We start from the raw sequence: 15548 nt of genomic DNA on the forward strand, positions 1-15548 counted from the left end.
TGATCAGTTCTTTTCCGGTATAGAGCCCCTGTGACGGAACTCAATGCCGGAAAAGAATAACGCTACCCTTAATGATGTTTAGGTCCACCCCTTCTCTGTCTCTGTCCAGACACACCCTAAAACAGCCAGAAATAAAAAAAATTGAGGCAAATTAGCATAACCCTCCTCTTGGAGTTCCGTATAGCGGGATCACATGAAAACTGGGAGTGCTTGCAGTTTCCACTATGATAAACAAGAGCAACAATAGTAAATTAGGCATTAATGACAGCTATTATTCTGCTGATTTTATATTATTATTTTTATTGTGTTTTTGTAATATTACATTCTTTGTTTTGTTTTAGATGAATTGAGCCACATAATCGACAAAGGTAAGTAGCAGTTTTCCGCGGTCATCCTTATAGTCCTCAGGATGTCAGTCGGTTAATGCTACCCATAACGAAAGACTCATTGTTAACACTGGACTGTGGTTTAATCTTAAGCTTAGCTGGGCAGAGAGAGCTTGGAAGGAGCGGCCTAGCAGACAATTCTCCCCGAGGCCGCGGTGCTTCTGAGTACAACATACTTCAGTGTTATCCTGTTTAGGGTCCATTCACACATCCACAGAATGGGTCCACATCCGTTCCGCAACGTTGTGAAACGAATCCGGACCCATTCATTCTCTGTTGGGCCGGAAGAGTTGCGGACAGCACACAGTGTTCTGTCTGCATCTATATTTCCGGAGTGCGGCCCTGATCTTCCGGTCCGCGGCTCCTGAAAAAAAATAGAACATGTTCTATTCTTGTCCGCAATTGCGGACAAGAATAGGCAGTTCTATGGGGGGGCCGGCCGGGTGTATTGCGGATCCGCAATACACTACGGACGTGTGAATGGACCCTTAAGGTATCATACATGTGCTGACAGCTTTCTTACAGCTCTTTACCCTTTTTAATGATTATGAGATGACTCTGCTAATCAAACCCAGTATACACAGTAAAGGAGCAGAAGTAAGTGAGCATAAAATGAAGATCTTATCCAGGAAGTACTATCAAACAAGACCTTACAGGCCCTACATTATACTCCCAACATGCCTCACAATCAGTACAAGGGGGCAGAATGTAGATAGACTTTTGCTTACATTTTATCTTAGTTTTTTGTTATATGCACACAATCATATCCATCCAGTATCTATTCATCGATCTCCTATCTCTCAGTATGTTTCTTTCTTCCTTTGACCCTCCCTGTGTCCCTCTCTCTTCATTCCTTCCTTCTCTATAGTTATCTATTTTCATATCAATCTATCTAATTTGCTATCTATCTTCCTCCTTTCATTCCTTCCTTTCCTCCTTCCTTTTTGATTCCTTCCCTTCTTTCCATCTTCCTTCACACCTTCCTTTCCCTCTTTCCCCCTTCCTTCCTTTCCCTCTTTCCTCCTTCCTTCCTTTCCTTCTTTCCTCCCTTCTTTCCTCTTTACTTCTTCCTTCATTCATCCTTCCCTTCTTTCCTCCTCTTTCATTCCTTCTTTTCCCCTTCCTTCCTTCCTCCTTCATTCTTTCCTTTTCTCTAACTTTTATTTGTTTGTTGCAGAATCCTCTGATGAGCCTCTGTTTGGTGAGTAACATAAGTACAATTACACACACACATATCATACAGGAAACGAACGGGAAGTATCAATTATGCAAATGTGTAGTATGAGAATGCTCTCTGCTTAGCTGTGTACATATTTATCAGTGATAGGTTACGACATGTCTGATGAGTATGATGATTGTTCTATTAATAATTCACATAAGTCATTGTCTGTAATGCATACAGGTTTCTTTAAAGAGCCTTGTGTCCCTGGGAAAGCTGGGTTACAAGCCATATCATACTTTCCAACATTTGAATCCCCATTGACTGACTATTCACTATTGATAATACCTGCACACTAAGCCGAGCCAAGCGTGCATGTGTATATGGTAGGCTATCAGCCTAATGAGCGTTCTGCCAATGGCTATCTAAAGTGCATGTCCACCTTTAAGGTGGTCACATAGCTTCAATAGCTGCCGGCCAAACTGCCTCAGGGATTATAGGCAGGACATGTGATATTATACTTGGGATTATATGTAGCATTATCCCAGGGACATGGATCGTTGTATTAATCTGATTATAACTCCTTCCAGCTACGGATAAAGTTGCCTTGTTGATCGGGAACATGTCCTACAAGAACCACTCTCCGCTCAAAGCCCCAATGGTTGACGTATATGAACTCACTAACCTGCTGAGACAGCTGGACTTCAAGGTTGTATCCCTGCTCGACCTCACCGAGGTGGAAATGAGGAACACAGTGAATGAATTCTTACTATTGCTGGACAAGGGAGTGTATGGTAAGTGGCAATCTCTGCTGGAGGTCAACTCTGATAAGAGAGTCTGCAGCCACCGGGCCGCAGAGGCAATATGTGTGAGTGTTGGTGGGCCGATGGGGGGCAGTAGTTGTTTACTCACTGTTCTGTAGAGCTCTCTGGGCCGGTGTGCAGTGAATGGAAGGACAGCACCAGTTCCTTCGGGGCACAGTCTGTTGTCCAGGGACTCCCGCCAGATGGTGGTTGAGGTGCCCTTGGTAGAATGGTTTAAGGTGCCGTGGAGGCAGGGTGCCTGGTGTTCGTGACGCCAGCACCGCAAGGTGCAATGAGGGATAGTGACGAATAAGGAGAGAGTCAGCTATTGAACAAACTGGAACTTTACTTGAAATATTTGGTTTGAGGTAGTTAGCATCCACACTAAATAATTCCTTGGTTCACAAGATAAGGCCTCATGCACACGGACGTTTTTTTTCCCCGTTTACTGGCCGTTTTTTGCGTTCCGTATACGGTCCGTATACGGAACCATTCACTTCAATGGTTCCGCAAAAAAAACGGAATGTACTCCGTATGCATTCCGTTTCCGTTTTTCCGTTCCATTTTAACATAGAACATGTCCTATTATTGCCCGCAAATCACGTTCCGTGGCTCCATTCAAGTCAATGGGTCCGCAAAAAAACGGAACACATACGGAAATGCATCCGTATGTCTTCCGTTTCCGTTCCGTTTTTTGCTGAACCATCTATTGAAAATGTTATGCCCAGCCCAATTTTATCTATGTAATTACTGTATACTGTATATGCCATACGGAAAAACGGAACGGAAAAACGGAAACACAACGGAAACAAAAAACGGAACAACGGATCCATGAAAAACGGACCGCAAAACACTGAAAAAGACATACGGTCGTGTGCAATAAGCCTAACGCTGAGCTGCAACTCCAGACAACAGGCTCGGTGAAGACGCTTTAGGCTACTTTCACACTAGCGTTCGGGTGTCCGCTCGTGCGCACCGTTTGAAGGGGCTCACGAGCGGCCCCGAACGCATCCGTCTGGCCCCAATGCATTCTCAGTGGAGGCGGATCCACTGAGAATGCATCCGCCTGCCAGCGTTCAGCCTCCGCTCCGCTCAGTGAGCGGACACCTGAACGCTGCTTGCAGCGTTCGGGTGTCCGCCTGGCCGTGCGGAGGCGAGCGGATCCGTCCAGACTTACAATGTAAGTCAATGGGGGCGGATCCGCTTGAAGATGACACCATATGGCTCAATCTTCAAGCGGATCCGTTCCCCATTGACTTACAATGTAAAGTCTGAACGGATCCGCTCAGACAACTTTCACACTTAGAAAATTTTCTAAGTTTTAATGCAGACGCATCCGTTCTGAACGGATGCGAACGTCTGCATTATCGGAGCGGATCCGTCTGATGAAACATCAGACGGATCCGCTCCGAACGCAAGTGTGAAAGTAGCCTTAGACAGGTTCTAACTTGACTTAAGTGAGAGAGTGATCCTTTCCTTGGTTCTGGTCTCGCTCTGATAACCCAGCCTTTTGGTACTTGGATTTTTCATTAGCATTCGGCAACCAACAGGGTGGTCTCCCTAGCGGCAGGCATTATACTTCTGCTCCATTATTTTCACAGGTTGCTTCAATACAAAACGTCCACTCCGTCTCTGGCTACTAGACAGTGGAACTATAAAAAGGGGATCCAGTAACTCTTGGGCTTGGCTTCCTAGATATATGTATCGCCCTCCTGGGGAGTGCCCAGGGGCACACAGCAGGAGCTACATGCTCTCCTCTCCTTCACTAAACTCTCATCTGACTTCCTGTGACTGACCTGTTCTACATATATGATGTAATAGCACCACCTAGTGGTGACTAGGTGTAATGCAATTACCAGCCTGTTGTAGGGAATTTGCAGCTATTACAGAGTAAATCGACATTATAATGACATATACAAAGTTTTTAGGGTCCACTTTAGCATGTAGTGTGACACTGCATTCCCCCCTACTTTAATGTAAGCCGTCCTCTGTGTTTGACTTGCTGGACGCTGTGGATCTCTATGCCGTCACCTAAAAAATATAAAACATATGCCGCAACAAATATACACCTCATAATTCAACATTGCATAGTAATATTAAGTTACTTCAGTAGGCTCAGATAAGCAAAAGAGTTTGCATAACAATACACCTTATTGAAATATCACTTATATATCTCTTTCGTGGTTCTCATGGCGCAAAGGTACATTGGGCGTCGTGACTTCTTTGCTTGACGGTGACAAAAATGGGCGTAGCTATTATCATGGGGGTAATACAGTCCATGGCAAAGTCCTCTGAGGCAAAGTCCATCCCTGATTTGGGGTATAACTACTTGTAATCCGATAGATTTATTAAAGTGCAAAGTCTCTGACTTGTAAAACATGAGCGTGCATCGGATAAAACACAGAAAATGTCTTTCTGGGCACTGATCTTAAAACATTGCATAAAACCAGATTTGTAGAGCCTCAGGAAACCTGAGAAGGGGGTAAAAGGGGGAAAATGGTGCAAACGTGCGGAACTGGGATTTAGCAGCATAGACGGAGTCCATGAGGAAGTCCTTTTATTTTTAAAAGGGGCAGTAGGCTCTCAAGTGGCTTGGGCAACTACCACTTAACACAAGCGAGTCCATACTGGATTAACGGCTTAGACTCCCTAAAACATTTTTCCTTCACATCAAGGATATTAGTGGTGGCCAGCCAGCCTACTCACATGTGGGGGTCATCTGCTTGAGTGGTGCTGCTGGCAGGCTCCATCCTGCTGGAAGAGACATCAGGCTGGACAACTGGTGGGATGACTCCATAGGTCACAATAGTTTCCATAGACCCTGCTGACAAATCCTCAACTAACAGGATCTTTGAAGAGCTGCGTGCATAAGTTAGCGTCTCCTTCTTTCGCCTTGCTGCGGGTTCATGGCAATTGCAGCAGCGGCGGAAGACTCCTGCCCTTCAGCGTGGTTCGGCGGTGGTAGTACGGGCTCCGGCCCTCGGGATCATCTGCAAAAGGTTCAGGGCAGTTGCGCCCGGCATCTAGGCCCTGTCGAACCGCCATGCGGCGTTGGCCTTCCAGATAGGCCCAATATCCCTCCTGGGCCTCAGCGGCGGCGACCTCTTCAGCCCAGCGACGCAGGTCTGGTTGTCGGAGGGGCCTTCTCTCTGGCTCGACAGTCACAGGCTGCTAGAATATGTTCGTTCCCATAAAAGAAGCCTAATGCTGGTAAGTAGCAAGGGTGGGCACCGTCGGGGCCTCCGGTTCTGGCTCCGATTCTACGCTGACCTCTGGTTCTTCCCAGTCCTCCTGGGCAGGCGGTGGTATAACCACAGCAGTGGCGTATGGGCCTCTCATGCCCTCAGTGGGTGTAAATTCTATGATTTCTCCTACATAGAGATTGTGGAGACGCTCTGGCAGGTACGCCCTCTTTACAGATCTCCGGTTCGCAAAATAACCTCGCCCGATCCCCTGATCACGAATAAATCCGTACCCCTTTTCTTTATCAAAGCCGTCTCTCCAATTGAGGCAGAATCTCTCCTGGATGGTCCACCAGCCGCTTGGTCAGCTCCTCAAGATACACTTTGGTGCGATTGACCCTCGTGACGCCGGCTGCTCGTATCTCAGCAAACAGGGCCTGCCTCAGTGGGTCTGGTGTCCCAAAGCCGGCCGGTCTGTCTGGGGGTCGCTGCGGCTCCTTCACAGGGTCATCCTTCAGGAATCGGAACTATAGTCAGTTGCGCCGTAGGAAACGGGTAGGGCGGCGGCTAAATTCCCAGAGCTCTCCATCTGGCACTTCGGAGCTGGGCTCTTCTGACTTGTTCCTCAGTCGCTTCAGCAAGCGAGGGGACATCCTCTTCAGTCGTAGGCAGCACTTTCTCGGCCATAACAATGCTTTTCTTAGGTGCCAAGTTCTCAGCCATGATACTCCTTCTCTTAGGCCTAGTGCAAGGAGGGAGGTAAGACACGTCTCTCCAGCAGTCGCACAGACTCCGCCTTCTTACAAGTCCGCCCCCTAGGTTCACTTGGATAAGGGGGGTGGCGTAAACATTGGGAGACATAATACAGGTCTATGATGGCGCAGCAGATATTCTTTTCCCGCTCTAAAAAGGGGCGGCACTTCAATTTTCCCACTTTTGAGGGGGTGTCACTACTTTGTCCCGCTGGTAGTGGGGCGTTTGCACAGTGATGGCGCAGTAAAAATAACAAGAAGGCCCTCAGGCAGCCATTTTGGTGCAATTTGTGAGTCCATGTAATGACAGCAAGCAGTTTTAGTGACGCAAAAATATTCACTTTTCCAACTTCTGACAATGCAATTTTGTAGTAGGGGTCTTGTACAATATCCCCATGCAATTTCAAGCCAAACAATCACTTTTTCAAGGCAACATAGACGTTTGTATTCTCGACTGTCAGTATTGAGTTAAAGCACATTCAAAGTCTCTCTCAAAGCATATAAGCAATTTATGCTGTTAACACACGGTACAAAGGATTTTGATCCTATTTGCATAAGGCACAGGGTATTTAGATCCAATCCAATAGGTTTAATTAAACGTAATCTAATAGATTTATTAAAGTGCAAAGTCTCTGACTTGTAAAACATAGGCGTTGCAAGTCCACCAAATCCGTCAGCTTTCTTTGCATAGGCTTTCAATGAGTGAAGTGGCCAGAAACAAGTCTATGCTGTATGGAGACAGTCTATTATAGTGCAGAAAGAACTTATTATGGACTCCACAGTACCACAAACAGCAAAATGCACTAAGGGGGGGGGCTAATGCTTATCAGATAAGAGCGTCTTTTTAATCTGCTTGAAACCCCCATCTATGAGCCAAAATTGAGCTTCAGGGTCTCCCCTGAACTCTGTCCTCCCATACTCCATCTAAGGGCGCTTTCACACTTGCGTTAAACTTTTCCGGTATTGAGTTTCATCCTAGGTGCTCAATACCGGAAAAAAACTGATCAGTTTTATCCTAATGCATTCTGAATGGAGAGCAATCCGTTCAGTATGCTACAGGATGTCTTCAGCTCAGTCACTGTATGGTTTTTGGACGGAGAAAATACTGCAGCATGCTGCGGTACTTTCTGCGTCCAAAATTCCGGAACACTTGCCAGGATGCCGGATTATTTTCCATTGAAATGCATTAATGCGGGATCCGGCACCAAGTGTTCCGGAAAAAAACGGATCCAGTTTTGCGGTCTGCGCACGTGCAGACCTTTAAAAAATGTGAAAAAGATAAATACCGGATCTGTTTTTCTGGATGACAACCGGAGAAACGGATCTGGTATTGCAATGCATTTGTGAGACGGATCCGCATACGGATACGTCTACAAATGGTGTCTGTTTTCATACAGGTGACGAAACTGCCTGCTGGAATCCAACAACGCAAGTGTGAAAGTACCCTTAGGCTACTTCCACATTAACGTTTTTTGAGGATCCGTCATGGTTCTGCAAAAACGCTTTTGTTACAATAATACAACCGCATGCATCCGTCATGAACGGATCCGGTTGTATAACAGTCCTGATCAAAAGTTAAAGACCACTTGAAAAATGGCAAAAAATCCTATGTAGCATGGCTGGATCTTAACAAGGTTCCAAGTAGAGCTTCAACATGCAACAAGAAGAAATGGGAGTGAGACAAAACATTTTTTGAGCATTCAATTTAATGAAAACAACGAATAAACTGAAACAGGCTGTTTTTCAGCTGATCAAAAGTTTAGGACCACACCTCCAAAAAAAAACTAAACCCCCCCCCAAAACAGAAATCCAACTTCCAAACATGAACTCAGTAATGAGTAGCTCCGCCGTTATTGTTTATCACTTCAAAAATTTGTTTCGGCATGCTTGATGCAAGCGTTTCATGAGGTGAGTGGGAACATTTCTCCAAGTGGTGGAGACGGCCGCACGAAGGCCATCTACTGTCTGGAACTGTTGTCCATTTTTGTAAACTTCCCTTGCCATCCATCCCCAAAGGTTCTCAATTGGATTTAGATCAGGGGAACACGCAGGATGGGCCAAAAGAGTAATGTTATTCTCCTGGAAGAAGTCCCTTGTCCTGCGGGCATTGTGTACTGTATCGTTGTCCTTTTGAAAAACCCAGTCATTACCACACAGACGAGGGCCCTCAGTCATAAGGTATGCTCTCTGCAACATCTGGACATAGCCAGCGGCCGTTTGACGCCCCTGCACTTCCTGAAGCTCCATTGTTCCACTGAAGGAAAAAGCACCCCAGACCATTATGGCGCCCCCTCCACTGTGGCGTGTAGAAAACATCTCAGGTGGGATCTGCTTGTCAGGCCACGTTGGAAACCATCAGGACCATCAAGGTTAAATTTTTTCTCATCAGAGAATAAAACTTTCTTCCACCTTTGAATGTCCCATGTTTGGTGCTCTCTTGCAAAGTCCAAACGAGCAGTTCTGTGGCGTTCAAGGAGACGAGGTCTTTGAAGACGTTTTTTGTTTTTGAAGACCTTCAGTCTCAGATGCCATCTGATGGTTATGGGGCTGCAGTCAGCACCAGTAAGGGCCTTAATTTGGGTCGAGGATCGTCCAGTGTCTTGACGGACAGCCAATTGGATCCTCCGGCTCAGTGCTGGTGACATTTTTTTGGGTCTTCCACTTGTCTTACTGCGTCCCACCTCAGCAGCGATGGCGCGCTGTGAGAGACCCTGCTTATGCAGTTCAACAACCCGACCACGTTCAAAAAGGGAGAGTTTTTTTGCCTTTGCCATCACAACGTGTGACTACCTGACAGAGAATGACAATGAATCCACATCTTTGCACAGATTTGGCCTTTTAAAGGCATGTGGTCCTAAACTTTGGATCAGCTGAAAAACAGCCGGTTTCAGTTTAATCGTTATTTTCAATTAATTAAATGCTCAAAAAATGTTTTGTCTCACTCCCATTTCTTCTTGTTGCATGTTGAAGCTCTACTTGGAACCTTGTTAAGATCCAACAATGTAAAATATGATTTTTTGACATTTTTCAAGTGGTCTTTAACTTTTGATCAGGACTGTATGTTTTCTATAGCCATGACAGATCCGTCACGAACACCATTGAAAGTCAATGGGGGGACGGATCAGTTTTCTATTGTGTCAGAGAAAATGGATCCGTCCCCATTGACTTACATTGTGTGTCAGGATCCGTCTCGCTCCACACCACATCATGGACAGAAAAACTCTGCAGGCAACGTTTTGGTGTCCGCCTCCAAAGCAGAATGGAGACAGAACGAAGGCAAACTGATGCATTCTGAGCGGATCCTTTTCTATTCAGAATGCATTAGGGCAAAACTTATCCGTTTTGGACCGCTTGTGAGAGCCCTGAACGGATCTCACAAACGGAAAGCCATAACGCCAGTGTGAAAGTAGCCTTATACCCCATAATAAATATTTGGTCGTCGTGGGTGTTGATCTGTAGGCACCATTTCAGGCTTGGAAACACTTAATGTGATAAGATGGCGGTGAGACTGGCAAAGTACAAAATGCTAGTGGTGCTTGGTCAATGATCACACAAGGTGGTGCCCCCTTTATACTGGGTTCTGCAGAAGGGTATATGCTGAAGTCACATTAATACTTGGGTGACGTCTCGCCTTGCTTTGATACAGGTGTCCACTCTGGCAGGTAGTGGTCATAGATATGCTGGAGATCTTCCTGTGGTCATTCCAAGTTCTTTCAGCTTGGAGCCGTAGTTCAGACAAGGTGGGTGTTGGTTGCTGTGCATGGGAGATCCATCGCCCCATCCAGACCCAGACATTCTCAATAGGGAAAAGATCTGGTGATGGAGCTGGTCAGGGGAGCTGCTGGAGACCCTGAAGAACACGTTGTGTACAGCAGGCCTTGTGTGACTGTGTTATCTTGTTGGAACATCACATCTCCTGAGTTAAAAAACGCAGTAGGACTGGTTCTACAATCTCCTGGACATACTGAAGGCTGTAATGTTCCCTCCATGAATACCAGACAGGAACAGAAATGGTAGCTAATGTTGCTCCCACACCATTCAATCTGCACCATGACACCACTTTGTATGATGAGAGTAGGTGCTCTCCAGCAAACTCTGATGCGGCCATCAAACAATAGGGTTCAGTGATAAAAGCAGGTTCTTTCTTGGTACTAATGAGGGCAAACCCTGACCCTAATCCAAAATCTGTAAAAGAGCACCCACCTTTCATGTGCTATTTATCTATCTATCTTTCTACAGTAGCATGCAAAAGTTTGGGTACCTCTGGTCAAAATTACTGTTACTGTGAACAATTAAAGGGTTTTCTGGGTTCAGAGCTGAACCCAGACATATGCCTGTTTTCACCCAGGCAGCCCCTCTGACATGAGCATTGGAGCACTTCATGCTCCGATGCTCTCCTTTGCCCTGCTTTTTCTGGAGATTCGGTGACGTACCGGACTCTCAATGGGTAAAGCTAAGTGGAGGCTTCCGCCTAGCAGTGAGCACAGTGATGTCACCAACACTAATGGGCGAGCTTTAGAGCTGCTCTAGCCTGTAAAATGGCTAGGGCAGCACTAAAGCCTACCCATCAGTGCCGGTGACGTCACTGGGAACACTGCTAGGCGGAAGCCTTCGCCTAGCAGTTTAAAAAATATAAACAAACAGCCCTTGCCCTGCACAATCCAGCGCAGGGCAAGGGAGAGCATAGGAGCATGGAATGATCCGATGCTCATATCAGACGGCTTGCCAGGGTGAAAATGGGGATATGTCTGGGTTCCGGACAACCCTTTTAAGCAAGTTGAAGATGAAATTATCTCCAAAAGGCATAAAGTTAAAGATGAAACACACTTTTCAACACTTTAAGCAATATTAAGGCATTATTTTGGTTTTGTACAATTTCAGAGTGAAAAAAGAAAAGTAGTACCTCGCAAAAGTATGGGAACCAGGGGCGTCGTTAGGTCAAAACATTCGGCGCTTGAGCCCCGGATGCTTTGTCCAGTGCCCCGAATGTTATGCTGGCTTTTTAATTTGGCTATTCCCCACCCCCTTTGTACTTTTTCCGCTTCTTGCGGGCTGCGCGAGCACGAGATCAGTCACTTCGGTGTGCAATCCCGTCTTGTGGCGCGTAATCCTGAGAGACCCGCCGCTGTAGGTCACGGGTCTCGTGGGATCATGTGCCGCAGGACGGGATTGCGCACCGAAGTGACTGAACTCATGCCCACGCAGGCCACAGGTAGCGGATCAGTGGAACAAGTACAAGGGGGGTAGGGGGATGATCTGTGGGGTTGCCCAGACGGCTAGGCCCTTCACAGTAGTTATTAACCCCTTTCAGTAGTCCCCCATTCACTGAAGGGGGACGGCTGAAAGGGGTTAATAACTACTGTGAAGGGGGGACTGCTGAAAGGGGTTAATAACTACTGTTAAGTGCCCCCCCCCTCCGGTGGTGATGGGGGCGTGGCTTCACGGGGGCGTGGTACTGTGGGCTTGTGCCCCGGATGTTTTCAGACCCTAGCAACGCCCCTGATGGTAACCCAAGGAGATTTGAGCGCTCACATAACTTTGACCTAGGTGTAAACCTTAAATAGCCTGTTAGGGTTAAGGCTTGTTCCCAATCATCATTAGGAAAGGCCAAATGGTGCAAATTTCAAAGCTTTATAAATACCCAGACTCTTCTAACCTTGTCCCAAAAAACAGCAGTCAACGGTTCTACTAAGCAGCTGCCTTACACTCTGAAAATAATAATTGTTGAGGCCCACAAAGCAGGAGAAGGCTAAAAAGATAGCAAAGCGTTTTTCAGGTTGCCATCGAAATGTAGAGAGAAGGTCAGGAAAATCTGGAAGACCAAGAAAATTTTCAGAGACAGCTGCTCGTAGGATTGCTAGAAAGGCAAACTTGAACCCCTGCTTGACTGCAAAAGACCTTCAGGAAGATTTAGAAAACTCTGGAGTTGTGGTACGTTGTTCTACTGTTCAGCGACACCTGCACAACTATGGCCTTCATGGAATCGTCATCAGAAGGAAACCTCTCCTGCACCCTCACTGCTAAATTCAGTGTCAGAAGTTTGCAAAAGAACATCTAAACAAGCTGGATGCATTTTGGAAACAAGTCCTGTGGATGGATGGGGTTAAAATAGAACTCTTTGGCCACACTCTTTTGCACAAAGAGCAAAGGTATGTTTGGAGAAAAAAGGGTCACAGAATTTCATGAAAAGAACACCTCTCAAACCGTTAAGCATGTGGGTGGATCAATCATGCTTTGAGGTTAAGTGGCAGCCAATGGCATGGGGAATAGTTCACTGATAGAGGAAAGAAAGCATTCAATGAAATTTCAGAAAATTCTGGAAGCAAACATAACACCAACTGTAAAAAAGCTGAAACCAACAAGAGGATTATGTCTACAAATGAATAACGATCCTAAACACACCTCAAAAGGCGCAAGCTGAAGGTTTTATGGCCTTCACAGTCCCCTGATCTGAATACCATTGACAATCTGTACATAAACCTCATAAGAGTAGTGCATGCAAGACGGCTTAAGAATCTCACAGAACTGGAAGACGTCTGGAAGGAAGAATGGATGAAAATCCCTCAAGCAAGAATTGAAAGACTCTTGGCTGGCGACAAAAAAAAAGAATACAATCTGTGATGCTTGGCAAAGGGGGTGCAACTAGGCAGGGCCGCTGATAGGCCAGTACAGCTGGCCCAGTTGTACCGGGCCCGGCTGGCAGGGGGGCCCGGGCTGCCGACTCTAAAGGTTAAAGGGGCGGGGACTGAGTCAGTGACGTCACGGGGGAAGCCTCTCTGGGCGGCGCTGTTCGGCTGGTGCGCTGGAGGCCGGGGAGATCCTCCTGCTGCAGTGTTGTTGTGCCCAGTGCATGGCGTACCTACAATAGAGGCAGACCACGCGGCTGCTATGGGGCCCGTGAAGGGGGGGGGGGGGGCCTGGAGTGGATGGAAGGCCCCGCCCCTAATTACACTGACATAGCTGCTGTGGCTCCTGCTCGTCCATGTCGGCCGCAGCGCTGCCCGTCATATAGCACTGGGCTGAGAGGAGTCGTTCACCTGGCGCCGGGCAGAGGGCGGGCACCACTAGCCGTGCCCTGTGTGCTCAGTCCCACTTCCCCGCTCATGCCGCCTGTCAGTGCCCGGTGACGCCCACTCTCTGCCCTGTAGTAAAACTTCCAGTAAGTTCCCGGCTCCGGGGCTGTGTCTGCAGGGAGGAGCCCGGGACATGTCCTCCGCGGTGGTCCGGTGATCCGGCGGGGGCGACCACCTTCTTCCTCCACCATGTCGCGCTGCTGCGGGGAGTATCAGGTAATCACGTGACCCCAGGGTGAGGTGGGCACAGCCTGGCACCTGCCAGCCGCACCCTGCAGACGGGACAGGGCAGGACTGGAGGTGCCTGACGTGTTTCATACCCTGTGGTCACCAAGTCCAGGCTGAGGCCACAATACCCAGTGCAGACACATGGCTGCCATGCTGCAGAGGGCACAGTGCTCAGGACTGCACACAGCAGGCACCCAGCTTTCCTAGGAGCTGATAGAACTAAATAACCTGATGCCTCCAGGGACTGAGAGTCATTGGGAAGCGCATTCCGCGGATGGCCGGCGGATTTATGGTTTATTAGGCAGTGTTCACATGGCTCTGCCTAAGAATGGACGCGTCACAGCGTTAACCCACCAGCCGCAAGGCCTCCCAGGGAAGCGGCCACTGCCGAAATTTTGGCACGGAGTCCGCAGCAAAATTCTGGTGACGGAATCCACTGTTTGAACGTACTCTTAGCGTTTTATTCGCAGAGATTTCCGCTATTGTCCAATTCATATCAGCAGGGCGAGAAGAAATCCAGAAATGTCCCAAACAAGACGGGTTTTCCGGGAATATTACCTTGTCAGGGAAGGCCCTTAGCCTGTATTATCGCCCTCCGAAAGATTCCTACTAAGGCTACTTTCACATTTGCGTTATTCTTTCCCGGCATAGAGTTCCGTCACAGGGGCTCTATACCGGAAAAGAACTGATCGGGCATATCCCCATGCATTCTGAATAGAGAGTAATCCGTTCAGTTTGCATCAGGATGTCTTCAGTTCAGTCGTTTTGACTGATCAGGCAAAAGAGAAAACCGCAGCATGCTACGGTTTTCTCTCCGTCGAAAAAAACTGAAGACTTGCCGGAACTCTGGATCCGGCATTTTTTCCCATAGGAATGTATTAGTGCCAGATCCGGCATTCGGAATGCCGGACCAGTCGTTCCGGCATGCAGGGCCGCTGATAGGCCAGTACAGCTGGCCCAGTTGTACCGGGCCCGGCTGGCAGGGGGGCCCGGGCTGCCGACTCCCGAGCCATTTTAATTTTTTTGCTGTCAGTGGGCTGGCTCCAGTAACAGCAGGCAGTGTGGGGGCGGCGCTCACTCACTGACGTCACACGCCTGCTCCTCCCACTAGGCGGCGCAGGCGCGTGACGTCAGTGAGTGAGCGCTGCCGCCCGCACTTGTTACTGGAGGCTGGAGGGTGGAGGGAGGAGGCAGGAGCTGAATGTAAGGTAGTATTTTAGTAAAGAGATGAGCGCTGTGCCTGTGCTAAAATTAAAGTTACTGTCTGCAGCCTGCACGGCTGCACCGATTTATTAATGTATACTACTGTGAGTGGCGGGGGGGGATCTATATGGATGACGTCATGACGGCACTGTTATAGGGAGGGCGGGGGATCCGTGGATGGCACTGTTATGGGGGGGGGGGTCTGTCATGTGGATGACACTTATGGGGGGGGCCGGGGGGTCTGTGGATGACACTTATGGGGGGGATCTGTGGATGGCACCATTATGGAGGGGGATCTGTGGATGACACTGTCACACTGTTATGGGGGGGATCTGTGGATGACACTGTTATGGGGTGATCTGTGGATGACACTGTTATGGGGGGATCTGTGGATGACACTGTTATGGGGGGAATCTGTGGATGGCACTGTTATGGAGGGTATCTGTGAATGGCACTGTTATGGAGGGGTATCTGTGGATGACACATAGCATAAGATGCTATATACGGTATGTGTCATCCACAGATCCCCCTCTATAACAGTGCCATCCACAGATCCCCCCATAACAGTGCCATCCACAGATCCCCTCCATAACAGTGCCATCCACAGATCCCCTCCATAACAGTGCCATCCACAGATCCCCTCCATAACAGTGCCATCCACAGATCCCCTCCATAACAGTGCCATCCACAGATCCCCTCCATAACAGTGCCATCCACAGATCCCCTCCATAACAGTGCCATCCACAGATCCCCTCCATAACA

At 48.0% G+C, this 15548-nt stretch overlaps 1 protein-coding gene across 3 annotated transcripts in view; it reads left to right on the top strand.

The window, feature by feature from the left end:
- The window catches only part of MALT1 (MALT1 paracaspase), a 223675-nt gene that overhangs the window by 181522 nt on the left and 26605 nt on the right, over positions 1-15548 (top strand). For all 3 annotated transcript variants that reach the window (XM_040421076.1, XM_040421073.1, XM_040421074.1), the window contains 3 exons: positions 342-368; positions 1564-1587; positions 2136-2339. In XM_040421076.1, the coding sequence (XP_040277010.1) occupies positions 342-368; positions 1564-1587; positions 2136-2339 (255 nt within the window). The remainder of the gene's footprint in view (positions 1-341; positions 369-1563; positions 1588-2135; positions 2340-15548) is intronic.

The sequence above is a fragment of the Bufo bufo genome, chromosome 2, assembly GCF_905171765.1.
Source record: "Bufo bufo chromosome 2, aBufBuf1.1, whole genome shotgun sequence".
Taxonomy (NCBI): Eukaryota; Metazoa; Chordata; class Amphibia; order Anura; family Bufonidae; genus Bufo; species Bufo bufo.